This window comes from Tachysurus fulvidraco, chromosome 24 (genome assembly GCF_022655615.1).
Source record: "Tachysurus fulvidraco isolate hzauxx_2018 chromosome 24, HZAU_PFXX_2.0, whole genome shotgun sequence".
NCBI lineage: Eukaryota > Metazoa > Chordata > Actinopteri > Siluriformes > Bagridae > Tachysurus > Tachysurus fulvidraco.
Window position 1 is genome coordinate 8857024 of NC_062541.1, and position 23144 is coordinate 8880167.

The following is a 23144-nucleotide window of genomic DNA, read 5'->3' on the forward strand; positions in this document are numbered from 1 at the left end:
TGATGTGTAGGAAAAACAGAAGACTTGTAATTCAGGTTACTGACAACAGGAGGATGTGATCCTACTGTTAAGCAAGAACTTGGGACATTATAGTGTGTGCAGTGAAAAAACGCCTTAATGTTAAATGATCGCATATTTCAAGTCCAGCGGTGGAAAAAGAGGTGCTGGTGTATAAAGATGTGGACAAATTAAACAAGTGATGGTATTTTAGATGGTAAAGTGAAACCCTAAAGTGAAACTTGAAAAGATCTCATTTATCTTTGCAAGTTTTGTGTCTACATGACCCCTCAGTAGAGTCATAACAAATCAATACAAAGTTCCTCTGACTTTTAACCCATGATGGAACATTTTAATGCTGATTGGATCACTCTGTCCCAAACATCAGGTCACAAGGATTCATGGTATGGCCTTCACAGTTGAAAACTCGTGAGAGATTTTAAACTGAGTACATTTCAAAACACAATCCACCATTATCAAATCCCACATCATCATCAAACCACAAAACATCACAAAAAAATCTTTTGGAAAATTGTTGTTCATCACTTGAGATCCAAATTACTGTACTAAGACACTTTATTTAAGATTTTCCTTTGTCTGTATATTTTGGACTTATATGTATAATTTGTGCCTCAAAAAAAAAGGAATTACTGGAAATGAATAGAAAACAGAAAATATAACAAATAGAAAACACTCATAACTCTTAATAAAAAAAGACCATCCATATTTTACTTTAATAGAAAACTTTGTGACTGTAAAGTCCTGGCTTGCACATGTTGATTACGTACTGTATGTTGATTCATTTCTGAAATCCTAAAGTGTCTTAAATCTCAAAACGATAGGAACATTTTAGTGTGTCCATAATTTCATGCATTCCACAACTGTACTTGTCCTCACACACAATTTATGCACGACTACTCACACTTGGACAACTTCTTATAATTCTTATGACTTTTCTTGCCTGTATTTCCTGATACCAACATATCATCTTAAAGAACTAACAGTTCAACTTGCTGTCTAATGTATAACACCTCTTGACAGATGCCATTGTAACCCAAAGGCAGGAATTAAGGAAGAATTACAGAATTTAAACTAAGCAAAATGCTGGACATATGATAATAAATAAAAATAATAAAATAAAATAACAGAAGAAAAATACCACTGACCCAACAGGATAAATAAGGTACAATACTTAACATAACAAAACTCAATATATATTTAAGGCTGGAACGGTTAAGGGTCTGAAAGGAAGACCTCAAGGATCTCTGATTGATTGAAATTAGCAATACAAGCAAAGCAGCAGCAAAGCTGTTAAAAGTCAAATAAAAGCACTTTAGGAATCAATGAAGTGATGCAAGCCGGGGTATGCTTTCACTTTGGTTCCACTGAGTGACCTGGCAGCAGCATTGTTCACTCACTGCAAACAGGACAATAAGCACTGATTAAACTTGATGTATAGTGAAGTGCACAAGTCACGGCAGGGAGAAAGAATGCATGAATGATTTTCTTTAGGTCACAAAAAAAGAGCATTTTGAAATGGCAATGGTTCTTAGACAGAGAACGCTGCCTCTGAACCGAAAGGCCAAAGATTTTTGTATGCTTTTAACATATGGATATAGCTGACAACCATTAAAAAAAGACTATTAGTACGTTGTTTAATTAAAGAGAACGGACAGCCAAGACAACTGAATAACATAAAAATGCAGCAAATATTAACTTTCAGGAAAGGCGAGCTGTGTGACAGCCTTCTAACAGTTTAAGTCAACACAAAGCACTGGACAATGTGCTCAGATGGAAGCAAATTAAAGTTAATTAAAGTTAAATTTAATTTCAATAAAGATGTACTAGATTTAAAATATCATTTCCAGTAAAAATAGTGGATTCGATCCACTAGGTCTTATGTAGGTTTAGGGTTTCCTTTAAAATGTACACTAAACTATACAGAACCACGTTACTGCTGCTTGAGCAATTTTCCAATTATGGACAGTGCAGGTATATTAACATTGACATCACATAGGTGACACTGATCATTTTATATTTTGGGGAGATAGACATAAATATAGATAGGATACAAACTCATATCAGCACAGATTTACACTCATGCATGAATCTTTATCTATCGCAATAGATGACAAGGTTCCTAGTGTAGCGTTTAGGTTTCTATGTCTTTGGGGAAAAGCTGAATTGTAGAGACCAAAATGGGTTCTGTCCTGCAGGATGAATATGAAAAGTGAAGTAAGACAAAAACATAAAATAGACCTCTGGATATGGCTCATTTAAAAACATGTATGCTGCATTTTGTTCAATCCAGATTACCACCAGCACCAATGGTAGGCATCTGATGATAAACCTTTTATCTTCTTTTCTTCTTGATCCATGAAAGACAATGCATACATTAAAGGACATAAAGAGGATGACTTAAATGACTCCAATTATATTAAACCAAAACAGACGGATTCAGATCTAATCTAACAAATCTGTACAAAGCCTTTCATGCTCTATGGAGCATTATGTAAATGTAATGTGAACAGAAGACAGTTTAGTGTTAATGGAAGTCATCCAGAGAACCCATTAGTTTTCTTCCCGAACCAAAATCTAAAGATTTTGTAGAATAATAATAAAAGCTCATTAACTTGCCACTTTAATAAATAAACTGATAATAAAATGATATTTGTATCATTCATTTATCATCTTGTCTATATCACTATTAGAACAAAATGATAGACAATCCATAGGATCCTTACAAAATATTAAACTAAACATTTTCTCTAGTAAGAATTTACTTCAGTTCCATCTGGTTGAATTGAGTAACATTATCACAATTAGTTTCCATATATCCAACATGATCTGAGTGATTTTATTCAGAGCTTTGAATATACACAATGTTCCCATCTGTAGCAACATCCTCATGAGATTCCACAGTAGTTTATGATAAAATATGTGAATTGATCACGCTTAGTCTACATCATTCAGTTTACTGCTTTGAAACTTGTTTAAATGAAGTTTATTATAATCAACTCAATCACTTTTTGTTGAGAAACATCATGTTTTTATGTAAACTATACAAGTTTTTTTTTTTCTAAATCTGACTCATTCCTTTTTTCAGTGAAGATCTTATTGCTTAATGAGTATTATAAAGATTAAGATTGTAGTAGGTTTAATGAGCAATGGCAAAAAATACAACTGGGTCTAAACATTAATGGGCATTCATAATAAATTATCTGAACTACTTTAATTTCAAGTGAAAGCAATGCAAAGGCATGGAGTTTGTAGTCATAAATATTTCAAAAAATATAAAAAAATATATATGTATAAAATAAATAATCGGGTAAAACGTTTGACACTTTCATTTGACAGCCTTGACCTAGCAAACACCAAAACCAAAACCACTGTCAACATGTTAAGCCTGAAAATTATACTCAAACTGCTTAACCTGCTGCAACCTTGTTTTATGTTATCCTGGACATGAAAACCAGAGAAAACAGAAATGTTAACCAGATAATCAGCTGTAAACTGGGATTATACAGTGTGAGTAAATGTTATCCACAGAATAAATATTTCTCCCTCCTTTTTATCCGTGTTTCTTTAAAAGTTTTCAAACATTTTATTTTGATCTAGAATATGAATGAAGAATAATAAATTATAGATTATGTACAATATTCGCAGAAGTGGTAAGAAAGAGCGAATTTCAGCAAATCAATAAAAACTTACATCTGTGAATGTGTTATTAGATAATAAATGACTTGGAGGTAAATGCTGATTCTGTAACTCTGAAAATTCTTGCGTTCTAGAAATGCCATTTGTTGTCAGATGTGTTTTCTCTAAAAGATGCTGGATTAAGGAAAACATTATTATTATTATTATTAATACTAATACTAATTAACATGAGTATTATTATTTTTATCAGCAGCTGTTCTCCTTTTTTAAAAATCTGAATCCAATATCAGAATCATTCTAAAAAGAAATCCTGCTGTTGTATTTCAAAATGTATTTATTATTATTATTATTATTATTATTATTATTATTATTACTAAAATACATAAATATAAGATAATCTGGGAAATGACAAACTGAAATATAAAAAAAACAACAACAACAAAACAAAATCCCATTTCTCCTATACTGTAGTATATGTACTGTTTGTGACAACCAGGAGAATTCATCCATTAAATTACCACATGAACAACTAATTCTGTGATTAACTCTAATCTGTTTTAAAAGATAAGCACAGTCTCAGGGCATGTAATTATTGTATGGGGAACTCAAAGCAAAAAGGAGGAGCAAAATATGTTATACTGTGTTTGCACTATTTATATGTCCCTCGGCGTCAAGCGCTTATGTATTATTGTGTTATTTGTAACACATCAGCATTTAATTTGGATAAAAAGGGCTTAACTATAGACAAAAAACTACATGGGTTTATAATTTTATCTCAATATCTGATGACTGTATTCTAGATGATAATTTCCTGTAATGGTTAAATAAAAAAGAGGCTTCGTTTACTAGAGACTTCAAAATGCCTCAATGTAAAAGAAATGCCACCACACAATCAGCCCTGATGGAAATGGCCTTTAAAATTATGCAAAACTACTGTGAATAAAAACAGAAAGACTGTCAAGAGTAGATATGTTTGAATCCAGCTTTTCTCGTGTATGCCGTTCTGCAGATAACAAATAAATAGCATATATAAAAACAGTAAAAAATAAAAGGAAAATAAATACTAAGCCTAAACAACTGAGTTTGTTAAAGTGTGTGCACACTTTTAATGTAGAATAACAGCATGTTTAAACACAACAGTATATACAAATGTATACTGTTATGGCAGTTAAATCAGTCAGATGGAAAAATAATGTATGTTCATATCTCAATCTATGAGAAAACCAGAGGCTGGGATGAATTTTCTGAATCTGAAAATCAATCTCCAATTTATCAGCTAAGGTCAATATATTCAGCACATCCTTCATAATCATCATTCAAATAGACTCAAATTCCAGGTTAAGATGCCATGCAGTTTTCATTCATCATTAAATTATGCACCGAGAAAAGACAAGAGTAACAGCAAAGGCCAGCATAACCTAATCCTCCGCCTTTTATTTAGCAAGTGTGTACCTGCCCTTCCTTTACCATATTACCACAGAAAGGTCAAACAGGAAAACAATCATTCTGTTCAGAAAAAAAGTCTATGACTGGCGCAACATGAACAAATTTCTTTCTAGAGCAAATGTTATAAACCACATTGAAGTTAATAAAAAAAGACTATAAATGACTCATTTATCATTCATATAGGTTCATTTTCAGAAAAGAAAAGAAAAGAAATGAAATGAAAAGTAAAGTTCTATGGATGGATGGATAGACACATAAACAGATTGTAAACTATATGAAAGTTATGTGCCCTAATATACAAAACATATCACAAAATATACAAAATAATACCTGAAATATCACTACATAAATTGTCTACAAACATAAATAATCTAATAACCAACAATCTGATAATCAACTGGATTTGTGTGAAATTCCATGTATTTCAAGCAACTGAGTAATCAGTGTAAGATAAATTACAATGATGCACTACACAGCATGATCAGGTTTACTGTTTGTGGTTGTGCCCCTAAAACTTCAATTAATAAAAAATGTTATTATTCCACTTCCTTTTGGGATTCTGGTTTGAGTGAGTGCATGAGTGAGTGCATGAGTGAGTGAGTGAGTGCATGAGTGAGTGCATGAGTGAGTGCATGAGTGAGTGAGTGAGTGCATGAGTGAGTGCATGAGTGAGTGCATGAGTGCGTGAGTGAGTGAGTGAGTGAGTGAGTGAATGAGTGCATGAGTGAGTGCATGAGTGAGTGCATGAGTGAGTGCATGAGTGCATGAGTGAGTGAGTGAGTGAGTGAGTGAATGAGTGCGTGAGTGAGTGCATGAGTGAGTGAGTGCATAAGTGAGTTAGCGAGTGCATGAGTGAGTGAGTGAGTGCATGAGTGAGTGAGTGAGTGAGTGAGTGCATGAGTGAGTGAGTGAGTGCATGAGTGAGTGCATGAGTGCGTGAGTGAGTGAGTGCATGAGTGAGTGAGTGAGTGAGTGCATGAGTGAGTGAGTGCATGAGTGAGTGAGTGAGTGAGTGCATGAGTGAGTGAGTGAGTGAGTGCATGAGTGAGTGAGTGAGTGCGTGAGTGAGTGAGTGAGTGAGTGCATGAGTGAGTGAGTGAGTGCATGAGTGAGTGAGTGAGTGAGTGCATGAGTGAGTGAGTGAGTGCGTGAGTGAGTGAGTGCATGAGTGAGTGAGTGAGTGCATGAATGAGTGAGTGCATAAGTGAGTTAGCGAGTGCATGAGTGAGTGAGTGAGTGCATGAGTGAGTGAGTGAGTGAGTGCATGAGTGAGTGAGTGAGTGCATGAGTGAGTGCATGAGTGCGTGAGTGAGTGAGTGAGTGAGTGTATGAGTGAGTGAGTGAGTGCATGAGTGAGTTAGTGCATGAGTGTGTGAGTGAGTGAGTGCATGAGTGAGTGAGTGAGTGCATGAGTGAGTGAGTGCATGAGTGAGTGAGTGAGTGCATGAGTGAGTGAGTGTGTGAGTGAGTGCATGAGTGAGTGAGTGCATGAGTGTGTGAGTGAGTGCATGAGTGAGTGAGTGAGTGCATGGGTGAGTGAGTGTGTGAGTGAGTGAGTGAGTGCATGAGTGAGTGCGTGAGTGCATGAGTGCGTGAGTGCATGAGTGAGTGAGTGAGTGAGTGCATGAGTGAGTGAGTGAGTGCATGAGTGAGTGAGTGCGTGAGTGAGTGAGTGCATGAGTGAGTGAGTGCATGAGTGAGTGAGTGCATGAGTGAGTGAGTGAGTGAGTGAGTGCATGAGTGAGTGAGTGCATGAATGAGTGAGTGCATAAGTGAGTTAGCGAGTGCATGAGTGAGTGAGTGAGTGAGTGAGTGAGTGCATGAGTGAGTGAGTGAGTGAGTGCATGTGTGAGTGCATGAGTGCGTGAGTGAGTGAGTGAGTGCATGAGTGAGTGAGTGAGTGCATGAGTGAGTGAGTGCATGAGTGTGTGAGTACATGAGTGTGTGAGTGAGTGAGTGCATGAGTGAGTGAGTGAGTGAGTGAGTGCATGAGTGAGTGAGTGTGTGAGTGAGTGAGTGCATGAGTGAGTGCATGAGTGTGTGAGTGAGTGTGTGAGTGAGTGAGTGCATGAGTGAGTGAGTGAGTGCATGAGTGAGTGAGTGCGTGAGTGAGTGCATGAGTGAGTGAGTGAGTGCATGAGTGAGTGAGTGCATGAGTGAGTGAGTGCATGAGTGTGTGAGTGAGTGTGTGAGTGAGTGCATGAGTGAGTGAGTGAGTGCATGAGTGAGTGAGTGAGTGCATGAGTGAGTGAGTGAGTGCATGAGTGAGTGAGTGAGTGCATGAGTGAGTGAGTGAGTTAGTGAGTGAGTGAGTTAGTGAGTGAGTGAGTGAGTGAGTGAGTAGCTATTTTTTTTTAATCCATTACAATCTAAATGTAGCTGCTTCCAAAAACATGAACTATTTTAAAATACTGCCTTGGGGAGAAAATGTCCATGTAAACTCATGCTTAATTTTAGAAACAGACAAAGAGCCATCAAGGAGGATAATTACAGCCTTAGAGCTCAAACACAAGAGAACATTAAAAAATGAAAAAACCCTTCATTGTGACCTTTTGAAAAACAAATGCGGATAGTTTGGCATATAAGAAAATCTACTCTTAGGACTTATAACTAATCAGGAGAGTGCTAATTCACTGACCTGAATATTCATATAATTAAAAAGGACAAAGAAAAAAGTAACATTAATTTATATGTAAAATCTATCAAGATCTTAAATAACTGGTTCTCAGAATTCACATAATGAATGAGGGATAAACTGAAAACTTTTTTGTTTTACTTTATTGATGAATTCTTAAATCAGTCTAAGCAGAAAGTGGTGATAAATGTTCTACAACGCAGATCAGACAGTAGATTTGGCTGTAACTGAATAACTCATTTTAATATGCTACTATTGATAGTAACAGTACAGGGATGTATGTGGTGGTCATTCCAGGTAAGACTAAAGCTAACAAAAAATGCTGCTGTGCTATTTTACAAAAAAAAAAAAAAAAAAAACAGTTTTCAGGACAAAAGATTTTGGACTTTATGATTGAGGTTTTTAATTTTACAAACTTTAATAGATAAAATAACAAAAGGCTGCTGAAGGGGCGGCTTTTTGTTAGCTGCAGTAACAAGTGCGATAAAAGGAACAAACTTGTCTTGAGGATGCTCCAAAAAAACACACCATGTTGTTCAATAAAAATTAGAAATTGGAATCTTTAACCAACTGCTGTAGTTTTAAAAAGAAAAAAGTCTTGCTGCTATAGGAGATTAATCCACTTCACATGATGGTAACCATGTTCCACATCACGCCAACGATTATAAAAAGCCAACGATTATATTCCTATATAAATGTGCACCCCATCGTAATTTGTTCCATAAACAGCAACAATTAAGAAAATTATTTAACATTAACTGTTAAAACAGACCTCAATGCAAAACAGCATTTTAATGTCACTAGTTTACGGAATAAGCAGCAAGAAGTATAACAAGGATATCAGAAAGCAATGGTTTCCAATATGTGAGTCTAACTGCCTCCATAATCCAGTTTCTCTGTCTGTTCTCTATCCCATTGCTCTGAATCCAGATTTTCCTGCAGCCTTCCATTTTAATCCCCTAGGTAAAAGTCTTAGTCCTTGTTCCACCCTCGCTTACAAACCTACATACTTCAACCACTAAAGTTCCTCCTGCTGTGGGTGAAACCAGTAGCATCAGCAAAACCTCTTTGCAGTGTGATAATCAAGGGGTTTGTACATACTTTATGAACACCATGATGTCTTACAGTTACAGTAAAAATTCTTTGTAAACAGGTAAAAATAAAGAGGTTTGAGAAAAGTAAGAATGTGCGTTAGTTTCCACCAAATAGGAAGAACGTGTTCCAATTTCCTAAAGTAGTGTAAGAGAGATTCTAGTGCTTAGTTTCAAGGCATGTGCATCAAAGGCTTCGGGATCATCTGCTTTAATGTGCTTGTGCTTTAAAACCAGCAGGAACATTATGGTTGAAAGAAGCTTGAGGCAAAACTCACTACACTACAATCTTCACTCTTTTCAGTTCTCACTCTTTTCAGTTCTCACAAAGCTAAAAAATGAATCAAATTTCAAGCTTTTGTTACCAGTAGACAACGTAGAGGTTATTCGTAAGTTGGTGTCATTCTCCTTTTCTCAAACTTATAGAAATATTAAATTCCATTTTCTTCTTTGATATCTAGTTCTACAAAAGTTAACTCTACTGAAGCCAAACCTTAGTGTTCCAAAACAATCCTTTTTAGCAGCTTTAATAAAACGTATAGGAATATTTGATGACCTAAGTAACTATAACTCTTTCAGTTTCACTCTTTCACTATTATTTGATTCTTCTCAAACTGTTACCACTAAGTTGGAAGCGCACAGTTTCCTAGAACTTGTATGCATATGCATATTATATGCATCATTAAAATTTTCCCCTCACTGGAACTAGAGGTTCCAGGTTAGAGGTTGTGAATCATAAAGACATGGCTTACTCTGGTTTAAATAATTAATAACTAATGGGCCAAAAATTATTTAACAAAATACATATGCTAGTTGTGTGCTGAAGGGTGTAAGCTCCCATTTCAAATAGTGCACTCGGTGGCAAAGTTAAGTAGAACCCAAAGAAATGAGAACACAAATTAACATCCAGTTTAAGTTTTCTCATGGTAACTCTACGTTAACCGTGTGAAATGCCTTCTGGAGCCTGATGGTAGCCATGCTTTTTGTATGATCGACAGATATCCGAAGTGCTAATAAACATTATTTTATTAATTTGTCAGAATTTAAGCTGGCTAACAAAACTATTTTAATCTTTGTTTTTTTTTTGTCGTTGTGATTATTATTATAACAACTAATAATAATTAATGTAAAACTGAAAAAGGGCAAGTTAAAGTTTGGGTCAGTGTCATTTTCTCAACCTGAAATAACAGATGCTACAAGACTTTGTTTTACTGTTTCTGAAGCTGGATATCTGCTTTCCAAAGCAATGCAATAGAATAGCCTTGCTGATAAAACATAAAGGTATATATGGTATCATAAATCTTTATAACACTATACATTTAATTTACTTCAAATCTTTACAACAGACCGTAAATAAAGGGGCCTTGAATTTTTACCATGAGGGTATCAAAGAAATTCTGCCCGCAAAACTAACATTGTGATTCTCCTGGCTTAGAGAGCTGAACGCCATCAGTGTCATCTATATAAATTCTTCATCTGCTACACAGAATTTATTTGGCAGACTGCGTTGGTCTGCACTGCTGAAATATGATTGTTGCTTTTGGCTTTTATCTCAATAGTAGCAGCTGATTTGTTGGGAGCTGGGGGTTCTGCTAAATTCCTTCACTGAGCCCTCAGACAATCCAGTGTAGAACTGGCGAGCAGTACATGCCTGTACACCTACGCATGCAGACAAGCTCCCCCAGGCATGGCTGAATTCACGATGACAGAAAACCATGACAAGGTCAGTGGCTGCCGAGTTGAAATAAATAAAATCACGTCCATTAATTTAACATTTTTAATCTTTTCTTGCTGCAATCTTAGCGTCATTATTATTTTTTTCACTCCAGAGATTTATCCAGTGCTGACAAATAACAAGGTAGGCAATTTACCACCACACAAAATTCTCCACTGGCTTCATCATCCTTCGGATATAGTTAAAATGTGTTTCTCATTATGTGGGTGTCAAATCGAATTAGAAACTCCATTCACTTCCTGGATGTCATGTTAGTCTTTAAATTAGCTTAGCCAGATGTCAGAGGACCCCAAACCCAACAGCATTGCTCACGTTTAGCTTCCTAGAGGGAGAAGTGCTCTGTAACTTTAGAGAGAAGGGAGGAAATTAAATCAGTGGTTCTGGAGCCAATAATGAAAGATTCTTTATTCAGACTGTGAAAAGAAAAGCAGCATGAGATCAGAATCAGTGAATTCCAAATGGACAGAGCCATACTCTGTGCTTTTCCATCAGCAGCAAGTCACTCTAAGAGATTGCATGAATTCCACATAGTGTATTAACTGAGCTTAGCATGCCATTCAGGAGCTGTGCATACAGAGCGATTTCTATGAAACTGAAAGCTTCCATTTTTTTTTTCCTGCGATGCAACTTATCTTCTGTAAAAGCTGCAGTGGCTACACTACAGTTCATATTCTTATTCAGTCCATGTTCTCTTCTGATATCTTAAATGTTCTTCCAAATGTCAATCGAAAAGTCTTCTTAAAATGTCTTTACAAAACTGCTGAGAGAAACTACTGCTGTTGCTTAACAATAAGGGAAATTCAATTAGTAATGCTTATTATTATTCATATGGCTAATTATCAGCACAAGCTTCAGCTTATGACTGTTGCGTATTGTAAATTGATTAAAAGACAGTTATTTATAGATCATTTCTTCCAATTTAGTCATACCAAATTCCCTCTCACAAGCTAGTTACTCCTGCTAGCGTAAAGGCAAAATTGATTCCCCTGAGATTTGCACCTCTGACCACTGAATCTCTTTGAATTGCTGATCATGCAATATCACAGGACACTCTGTCTGCCCTCCTGCATATACAGAGCTCAGGGATGTGGATTATTGGTTAGTGTAGTACTAATCAATAGGAGATCCCTCTCATTCACCTAAGCCAGAGCTGATCCTGCTCTCTTGGACTCCTGACTGTGCATAACGGTGGCATTACAGAGTCTTTCGTCATGGTCTTTTGGGGTGTATACTTTATTGCTGCACCATTCTGAAGTCACCATGGTAAACATGGCTTTGTAGTAAGGATGTAACCAAATATGAATGACTCAGATTACACATATTATATGTATAAATCATAATACAGATAGCAGAAGGAGGCACACTCTTCATGCACACAAAACACAAATGCACTGGGATTTATTTTAACTATCCACAAACACAATACCGCCAATGGGAATGCCTGCATCACCCCTCTTGTAGTTGACTGGTCTGATTTTATTATGACACGTTCTGCGGTTCAATTTTATTGTAAAGCTCTGAGCATATACTGTACCTTGGCCTGTTTTTATTTAATAAATTGTGATTCAGTAGATTGAGTATTGACAAGTTTGCTAGCACAAAAGTGTTGTGAGAATTACTATTATCCTGTTGAAGTGATAAATAAGTGTCCTAAGAGTGGTGATCTGTGATGACATTTAAAAACAAAATAAGAGTTGATAAAAAAAAAAGGACATCCTGCAGAACACTTATTTTTACTCACTGCATGGTGATGAATATACATCCTGAGTTTCAGATAGTACATTAGATATACCGAGCGACAGAGCACTATCATTCTTTCTAAACAACAAACACACATTGTTTGCACAGTGATTTACGGCACAGCAGGTTGAGATGTTACACTGCATCACAACAAAGTTAATCAATAGACAGCAGTCGGCCCAGAGGAGCTCCCTAAACCACCCACAGACTGGAACCACTAGCTGCTTGATGTTGGATGGAATGTGGCAGGTAGAATATGCTAATAATCCTGGTGTGTTTTTGTCTTAGTTTTTGCATGAGACAAGTGGCAGAAAAGAAAAAAGTCAGACATTCGCTATGAAATACTCAGACTGGGTAAGTAAATATGCAAGCCTAAAAATATAAAAGATCAAGTATTCTGAAAAGAACTCTCTAACTTCTCACGAAGACACTAAGTAATGGTATTCTCTAAAATAGACTCTCACCACATAATTATAGGAGTGCCAAAAAATTTGACTGAATGTTAGAACACTGCAGAGCTAAATCTAATTGAGTAAAATAGAAATCGCCGCACATTAGGTTATAAAATCGTTTTCACAAAGGGTGCCAATAATTCTGTAGATTTGCTATGTCATTGAAATGAAACGATCCTCTCAAGGTAAAAAGAATAGACATGGCAAACAGGATGATTAAGAGATGGGGAAAAGTTTCCAGAGACTGAGACTTTATCTTAGGTGATGAATGATTTAAGGAGCTGAGCAGAAATAGCTGTGTGTGGGAGGACGAACTAAACGCTCTGTCTCAAACATTTTTTCCTTCTATTTCAAAAAAAAAAAGAAAAAAAAAAAGGTTGCCCTGGCTTTTCTAGGAAAAGCATGAAGAGCTCCACTAGCAAGATTCACCGTAATGGCAATAATGCTTTAAAAAAAAAAATAATTTAATTCTGCAGAACATTAATACAGACCCTCATCTGTATGATCTCCACTACAAAGCTCCATCATTAAGCCTGTGTTAGTGGCCAGGTCGCTCTGGCTGAGTGTTCACACGGGAAAAGCTCTCCAGCTCTTATCTTTATGTTGCTACCAGTGGTAATTACGTGTGATATAATGGCTGGGAGTATATACTGTACTGCTGTAGGTGTGCAGACAGGGCAGTTGTAGTGGAAATACACTGCTTTGAAGGAGGGATGTGCTCTTACTGAGCTGCAAAACTGCTCTTTACAGCTGTGCTGAGACTTGTGAAATCATAATTCTACAAGAGCTTTCAACAAGTTTCTAATATATTTTTACAAATAAATGTAACAGTGGACTTGATACAATAAGCTCAAGTGGTATAACTTTATCCCTCAGTGCTTTCTCGATGGTCCTTTCGGTAGTTATGTAGTTGACTTGACCTTTCTTTAGATATGATGGCTGAAAACATTTTACACAGACGTCTGGATTGCAGATCTTTCCGTTTCCTGTCACGTATAATTGTTTTGCATTTTGAGGATTGAGTAGGAAACCGTCCACAGTAAAGAATTGATTCTCATTAAAATGTTTACTGATAATCAAGTGCACTTCACTATATACTACATCGTCAACAAGCAGTAGTATAGCAGATGCTTCTTGTTGTGCTGCTTTGTAGCTACCTCGGTTGCGGGACAACTCAAAAGGGATCAAGAATTTGCGAAAGAAATGTTCATTAATAGTTAAGAACTCACCCTCCCTATAACGACAGATTATTTGTTTCCTAATGATGAAACATGAGATCTTTTTTACCCAATCTCACATGAAGAGCAATCAGCAATTTGGGGGAAAGTAAATAAAATAATAGCAACCTATGATGAAGATCGACTGAAATACAACAATCAATCAATTGTGAAATTACTGCATTGTTTCTCTTAAATAATTGCTTTTAACAGTCGAGTGAATTACAGCAGCACTACTTGCGTAGGATGTGATCATTTTCCACAACAAGAATAGTAGCTGTTGTACTGCTGTTATATCCATTAAAGTCAAAATCGCCCGATAACTCACTGAATGTTTTTACAGTTCTAACCGTGGTATGACGGCCCTGAAGTCACACTTACACAAAGCAAAACTCAATGTAGCTAATGAAGCTCTGATTCACAAAAGTGTTATTTTTTAATGAATTTAGGCAGATTTTCCAGAGCAGATATGGAAATCTGCTGTTCATAAAATGAACGAGGTCATGTCACTGTGTTGCAAACAAATGAGCTACAGCTATTCATCTTCAGAAGATGATGTATTGTGATCAAGGTTAAAGATCTGGATTCAGACATACAATAGTAATAGAGACAATACTAATACAAATAGACATAATGCAATGTCTGGAAATATGTTTAAAAATGAAATGATATTTGGTTCACCATAATCTTATAATAGGAAACATTACAAAGATTTGATTATATTCAAGATATTTTGTGCATAATGCTAAATAAATAAATAAATAAATCTTCCAGACTCCAAATATTCATCCATATAAATCAAGTTCGAGTTCAAGTTAGCTTTATTGTCATTCCGTGACATGCAGTGGAACGAGATGTCGTGTCTCACTTGTTGTGTCTCAAATGTATCCAAGACCTTCAGGGACAGAGAAAAAAAAAACAGCATCTAACATCCCAACACACCCTAAAAGCTTTACGCACGAGGAAAAAAGTCAGAGAGTGAGAGAGTCCAGTTGTGACATGGTTGATGAAGTAACTCATTCTGACTGGATTTAACCACAGACACTCTTATTTATACTACTCGGCGGTGAGGAGAGTTCTCTGCAGGAACCAACTGCTTGGTATGTTTACTAAAGTGGAAACCTAAAGCTGAAAGTATTCCATCACTTAATGTTCTTGCTCAATCTATCAAGATGGCTGCCTTAAACTTCTGGCTTAGTCATGGATCCTTGTTTATTTCTTAGTCGTAATGTTTTGTCTGACTTTTCACTTCGTGTTTTGCTTTCTTTAGTGATGCTTAACCTCATACCCACTTCACAAATAAAACTCTTTATTCATATCAGGAATTAAACTCACAGAGCAAGATTAACTGGAAAAATAATATACAAAAAATATACATTCAAAAAAGCAGAAATAATCTGTAGTAATAAAAGCACATGGATTTTACACAAGAAATTAAATTGACTAATAAAATAACAAAATAAAATAAAATCTCTTTTTTAAATGGATTCAGTGGGAAAAGATAAAGTCAGGCACTGCAGAGACACTGACAATACGGTGAAAATATGATATAACGAACACATATTTCTTCCATTCTGTAACGCATTTAACGCAAGTGAAGCAATATTTTCAGACCAAAAAAAAACACAGCTGGTTTTATCCTTTGAGATTTTTCTGGATTGTAAAGCTAACATATCAGACAGAGCCACATGCTAAGAAGAGAGAGAAAAGGGGGGAAACAAACAGGTAGCTGGGAAAGAAAAGCTTTTTCAGAAGAGACGTTTCCACACCACTGGATTAATCTCAGTAAAAATGTAAGTGCCTGTTAAAGTTGTGTCATCAAGTGCCTTTTATGACTATTAACATCATATTTATGTAAGTTTTATGCACTGTAATGAATCTGTGCATTATTATTAATAACAATTATCATCATCATCATCATCATTATTTATTTATTTATTTATTTTAATTCTTTGCCTATTAGTAATAGTGTTATGTGGTGTCAAGTTGTGTAGCAGCCGGGTAATATTAAAATAAAAATAATTATTATTTTTATTTATAGCTGTTTATATCTTCTCCTTTAACTGCTCGACTCTGCTCTTATTAAGAGTCATCTGTTATGTGATATGATGCATGTGTGTAGTGTTGTCATTATAATTATAATTAATTTTATTAAACCAGGGGCATGAACTGACAAGGTAGATACTGTACATATTTTTTATTTCAGGGTCTTTTTTTAAAGTGTTAATTGCCCCTAACTTATATTGAAACTCATATTGATTGATGCCAGAAAACCATTCAGTAGCACCATATGACCCAATCGAACAATACAAAATGAAAGCTGTGAAACCCAACCTCGATCAGTCTTAGGACTGGACAGTGTGTGAGGTAGAAGATAGCTGAATCTATACATTTAATGAGCGTGTATCAGTACTGAAGGTTTCTGTTCAGTGTGTGTGCTGTATTAAAGGTGGCAGGTCATCGCACCCAGACAGCCTAATGGGGGCCACAATGGAAAGCACAGGACGTGGATTTAAAAAAAAGAGCAAGGCTATTTAAGTGTGCATGGGGCGATTAACTCACCTGGGGTTGCTGGCTGACGGCTAGGGGTCATGAGATGATAGAGAATGATGATGGATTATGGAGGACTGGGCTTAATGCACACTACCATTTCCACTCAGTTTCACAGTCAGAGTTTTATATATTTATATATGAAATGGAAAGCAGGGCAAAGAGAGTGAGAGAAAAAGTAAGGAAAGAGAAGAATCAAACAAAGAAATGACTGTGAGAAAAACAGAAGATGGAACACAACAGACTTGTTACTGGCACAAATGAGTAGAAAGCCAGTGAGGAATGAGAAATAAATAGACGGAGAGAAAAACAAGGGCATATTTTAAGGATTTTTTTTTTTTTACCATGTCTATGAGACTCTCCTGGATGCGGTTGAGTGTCGTCCTCAGTCTACTGCTAATCAGCCCCAGTCCGGATGATTCATACTGCAGCAAAGAGACAAGAACAACACATAGTCAGGGTTACTTTTCTACAACACACACACTGTGGAAAGTCATTCACACTCCTGATGCAGTTACTTTTTACAATTAGAGATCCAAGCCCACACACATGCAGGAAAGGATACTGAGATATTAGGAACTCTTTCTCACGATTGATCATCCTAAGGAACTACAGCACAGTTTTACTCAGATCATGGAGTGTGTGCATGGATTAATGCAGTGATCTGTGATCTGCCAAACCAAAACTGACTGCAGCCTGATTGTATGGCAACATGTCAGGGAAAACTTTGGGGTACTGTAATTTGGAAATTTCTGGGGAACCACACGAATCATGTTCAAGAAAAACCATCTACATAACCCAGAGAACCAAACACAGACAGGATCAAAAGGTGATTTATTGTTTTTGCCTGCCAAATGGAAATGTTTTCACCACAAGATTTGTTTTATTACGGACTACCCATTCTTTTCACAGAGTTTTCGCTGCTCAAACTGAAGACAGTAGCACTCTTTAAAGAGGACAGACAAAACATATCGAGACATAAATCTCACTACTCGTATGTTTATCCTGTCATACAGATCATCTGCACAACACTTGAGCAAAGGCTAAGATTAAACAGCTTTAATGCTTTAATGCTTGTAATATCAGTAATTTAAATAGTTCCACATTTAACACAATCCAAGTGTGTAAATATAAACCCATGTAAATATTAAACTAGATTCAGCAATCTGGGTGAGAGAGTGAGTGAGAGAGTGAATGTGAGAGAGAGAGAGAGAGAGAGAGAGAGAGAGAGAGAGAGAGAGAGAGAGAGAGAGAGAGAGAGAGAGAGAGATTTATAGAAAAAGTTCTAAACCACTAAGTGCAGAAAAATAAGCTAAAGTACATCATTAGTTATAGAACAAACCATCAAACAAACAAACAAACAAACGAATGAATGAATAAATGAATGTTGCTGAAGACATGGACAGGAGAGTCACACTACACTCTTACCCAGCAGCCCAGTCTCGGAGCGGCCGGACGGCTGCCTGAGGTGGGTGTGGATGGAGACGGAGCATGCTTGAAAATAAAAATTATGTAGGAAAAAATAAATCATCCAAAACCAAAAGCAATTCAATTACAATGTAAAGCCGCACTCAAAGGTCAGTTCTTTGGAATCACATATAAAAGACGTCCTTGGTTTTTAATATAACTACTGATATAGACAGCCGCTACAGCATACAAACAAAAGCAATCTTTCTATTTCAATGCAAAGTCCTGAATGTCAGGTGGTCAATTATATCACAGCCTTCACTTATGCTTAAATTAACAATCTGAAAAAGAGCCATTTGTTACTGAAACGTCTGCTCTATCAGTAGAGGTGGAATGACTCTGCTCAGCCTGGCACTCTGCCTGTCTGCGAGGCCTTTCATCGCCCCAGAGGTGACTCATTTTCCCCAGTGTCTCGGTGCTTCTCCATATCTTTCTCTTCCCCATTCTTTCCACTCAGTGCCTTGGGGCAAGTTATTAACTTTAAACAAGCAATCTTCAGTGGCGAGGTTGATGCAATGGCTGGCGCTACAGCCCGCATTGTGGTGGTGCACAAATATTACTGTAACTCATTTCTTAAGGAAATCGCCCTCTGAAGTTTGTACGTGTATAGAGTCAGTTGGCTCACATACAAATGCACAGATTAGTTCAGATGTGTTGTAAATATGAAGATTTAGCTCCACTGCTGCAATGGGGAAAGATGTGCTACATTTACACTTTACATTTAAGGCATTGTGGCTTAAATTTATCCAGAGCGACTTATATTTGCTCTCGTTTTATACCACTCAGCCATGGTGGACCTGGGATTGGAAATCACAACATTCCAATCAGCCTTAACACCTTAACCACTAAGCTACCACATCACCCATGTGGTGTGCAAGATTTACTTTATAAAAAATTCTGAAGTTCTGTCTTCAATCTACATGCTGCTTTTATTTTGGTCCAGAATTCTTAATTAACTCTCACATGTTTTCAGGCTCGAATACCTGCTATCAGTGGGAAATCTTTTATACTGTTGTTTATCCATCGCACTGAACTTCTTGGCCCTCCACTTGGAAACTCTACTGTAGATCACTATCCTTTGTTGTAAAGCTGCAATGCATTCTGGATATTGAACTCTAGATCATTTGCATCGATGTTTTCATTAATTCTAAACTGGATTTCAACAAAAACTGGATTTATGTCCTTTTATTAAACAATGGAGCTAGCAATGTCCTTCAAATCACCTACAGGAAAAAAAACAAAAAAAAAACAGCACCAACAGACTAGCAAACAAAATACCTCACAAATATTTTAGTATAAACATGTCATGGTGGTTTATGACATGTCATTTTCCATTAAAGCTCCACATACAGATAGACACAAACTATTCTCTATAATATGTCCTAAAAAATATATAAAAAAAAAATTATATAATTTACATTTTTATCTTTTTTTTTTACAACTGAGGCAGCCTGGAGGACATGGGATTCAAACTCAAAACCTTCCAATTTTTAGTCCAACACCTTAACTAGGCTACAACAACCCTGTATATCAGACGAATTATTGTATTTTTAAGCAGAACATCATGAAACTAATATCTTTGAACAGTAATGTCTCTCAGAAGACAAAAAAAAGTATAAATACTCCAGGAGGTACTATAACGGATTTTAAAATGAAAAGATTTTCCCTTTAAAAAAGTGAAACAGACTTCGAGACCTGCGTCCGTATCCTGCTTCAATGTTCCTACCAGGTCACATAAAGCTCAGTTTGCTCTGATAATAATAGCAGTAATTATGATCTGCAGGACACCCACGAGAAAACGAACTGCTGCGAAAGATTTATAAACATGCTGTTATATTCTCTTATGCATCAAGGAAAAGGAAAAACAGAAAAACAACATAAAAGAGCAGTTTGTCTGGATATAACTATCAGTAGATATATCCAGACACGTTTATATTCACGCTCAGAGCTCAGCTTAACGTTGCTTAATCTAGAGATGGATTAACTGATCATACCATGTCGTTCCGGCCGAAGAAGGTGTACACGGCGTACAGGTAATAATCGAACAGCTGTGACACGCAGTGGATGACGTCAAATGCAATGGGTTTTAAAATGTTCATCATCTGCATGTATTTACCTGCCAAAGACAACAAGAACAGTAGTCAGAACAAGAGTCTATTAAAGCTAACGAAACTGTAAGATTCATTGATCAATTATTTTAAAAGGACCAAGCCATGTCCAGTAGTTATCTTCAATGTTTGATAAGCTGGTATATTATATAGGGATCTAAGTTATGCTAGTAATATAAAAATACAGAATATACTGTGCCTATACTGTGAGGTTATAAATACACTCCTACAGCAAGATCACATCATAATAATTTCAGAAATGCACACAAGTCAATCATAATGAGATCTAAAGTTGCAGGTGGATTAGTCATTATTGGTTGGACATTGACTTTCCGTGCATTCTGAGGCAGAGCAATTGAGTTTACGTACAAAATAATCAAGTATACGTAAAATGGTAATATAGTTAGGATCGAATAAGAACGAAATTATATTATTAAAAAAAACTCTGTGTTTATGCTGAGGAGGGCTTTTAATTTGTTTGTTCATCTTTTTTTGTTCTCAAGAGAGGCTTCATCCTAAAAAACAGGGGAAACAATCTGTTTATAATTTGGAATGTAATTGTCAAGAATTAGAGAGAACAATTCCCGTTTTCCTAGAAAACAACTGCAGATTACAGAACCTGTTTTTTTTCCCAGTTTATTTTTGGGTTACAAAAACACCAAACATCGACATTCACAGAGAAAAGCAACCGTAAAAAAAGACACCTTCGATATTAATTTAATCCATTTATTTCTACTAAAGAGCTAGAAACTAATGGAGTCAAAACTGCCACGTTGGCTGATGCATCAGACAAATTATGATTGCTATAAATAGTTTGAAAGAGACGGGGAGGCAAATGCAAAACGGATCTAATGGCAAGGAGCATAGGCGATGCACACACCTCTGCCATTAGCTTATTAATTGATCTGCAAATCGAGGTCGCTTGCATGGGGTCACTGTTCTTTTCTGTTCTGTTTAGTTTAGGTGAACAAAATGTTAAAGGTCAACTACTTACCGACCAGACGGATCACGTTAAGAGTGGTGTTGGTCAGGATGGGGGCGTTGACTTTGTTCAGACTGTAGTCAGATCTTTTTCTGCTGCGGAGAGTCTCTCTGGACACGCTGATCACACACAATATGATTTTATTAAAAAATAAATAAATCACTGCATGAAACACATTATTAAGGTTTTGTATTATAAAGAAAGACACCTTGCTAAAACTACAATGGCTGATAGATAGCATATAAATACAGACTCGGACCAGAGTCTTCCAGCCATAACATTAATTCCATTGAGAGGTAAAGTGAATAATATTGATTATCTGGTATTACAATATAATATATTAGGCAGCAGCAAGAAACAGTTACAACATTCAGTTCTCAAGTCTTCTCTCATGGCAGTGGCCACATCACTTTTAGCAGAACATTATGTCCTGCCAGATGTTCACAAACAGAGTTAAAGGTGTTGACCTTGCCTCCAAATTCCCCACATCTCATTCCAATTGAGCTTCTGTGCGATGCGTGAAGGCTCCACCTCAAACTTTACACAACATAAGATCTGCTGCTAATGTCATGTCAAGTAAGATAAGAACTTCCTAGTCAAGGCTGCAGTGGATACAGAAACTCATCCTGAACGAGATGAAAGGAGGATGGATGAGATGAGAAACTCTCCTGGATGAGATGAGCACACACTCATTTACAGCTAGTGCCAATTTACAGTATTCAATGCACCTAATGGCAATACGAGCAAAATGTACTGTATAAGACAGACGAAACCCACATTGACACAGAGAAGATGCATAGAACCTCCATTCAGACAGTAATCTGAGCTCAGGACAGATTAGAGGAGGCTGGAGCTGTGAAGCGTAACGATACTCACTGCACTATCATGTCGCCTGCTTCATTAGCGGCTATAAAATAAATGGGGCATTTTGCACTGCTTGTGATGCATGCTAACATCTCCATGTATGCTGTGAGCATGAAAAATGATTCCCGTCATGCAGTAAAGGATTCAAAGCATATTAAATGCGGATCGATCGGATTACAGTGGATTGCTCTAATATGGGAATTTTGTCCTACTTCAAACCAAGCTTCTTCATTACACACTGTACATAGAAATATGTTAGTAAGATTACAGATACTTACCTGTTATTACGTGGATCTAGACATCATTTAATATCTGGTGCTGAGCTTAAATAAGACGTGATTAAATCTAAAAATCTAAAGTATTTATAGTAGTACAGTGCATCCAGAAAGTATTCACAGCACTTCACTTGCTCCATATTTTATGTTACTGCCTTTGTGTAAAATCTTTGCAAGTTTATTTATTTAAAAAAAAATGAAAATAAAATAATAATAATCACGTACATAAGTATTCAAAGCCTTTGTTCAATACTTTGTTGAAGCACCTTTGGCAGCGAATACAGCCTAAAAAATCTATTTCAGTATGACACTACAAGCTTGGCACACCAATTTATGGGCAGTTTCTTTTTTGTGATTGCTGCAGACAAAAATTCCTGGATTTACGGCAGCTTTTTTCAAAGATTGTGATTTTTTTGTGCTTCTGAGGAAAACTAATCAAAGTATCCTTCTTTTTAATTCCTCCCAGTGCAGATACGTATAGAATGACTTTCTATGACTGCTGTACTCATGTTGAGACACGTGGATCGAAGATGGATTTGGCTCAATGCGTGTTGCGTTGACGTCACATGACGCGTCTTGAACAAAATCTGCAGTCATTTCTAAAGATTTTCTTCATTTCTGCGAATACAAAATCCTGGAGGGACTAAGATTCTTGTCTGCAACACATCACGACATGGATTTGATTACTAACTACTTTGGAGGAAAGTGCAGATGTTTTTAGCCAAGAGAGACAGCATGTTCAATGTTGCACTGCTGAGCGCTGCTTATTTAAAGATTTCCATAAAAAAGATAAATATAAGGATTATACTATTTGAAATGCTCAGAAGAAAAAGCTGTTTACTGTGGTGAGATACATTTTGGATATATTGCATTAGTCGATAAATTGCATTTCCTCGTAGCATCGATTTACCCCTTGGCTTTAACAGAC

At 36.4% G+C, this 23144-nt stretch overlaps 1 protein-coding gene across 2 annotated transcripts in view; it reads right to left on the reverse strand.

The window, feature by feature from the left end:
• Nucleotides 1-23144, reverse strand: part of vps50 (VPS50 EARP/GARPII complex subunit) — a 121300-nt gene that overhangs the window by 18386 nt on the left and 79770 nt on the right. For both annotated transcript variants that reach the window (XM_027175608.2, XM_047807959.1), the window contains 3 exons: nucleotides 21090-21196; nucleotides 19982-20103; nucleotides 16865-16945 (listed from right to left, as the gene is read on the reverse strand). In XM_027175608.2, coding sequence (XP_027031409.1) covers nucleotides 16865-16945; nucleotides 19982-20103; nucleotides 21090-21196 — 310 coding nt within the window. The remainder of the gene's footprint in view (nucleotides 1-16864; nucleotides 16946-19981; nucleotides 20104-21089; nucleotides 21197-23144) is intronic.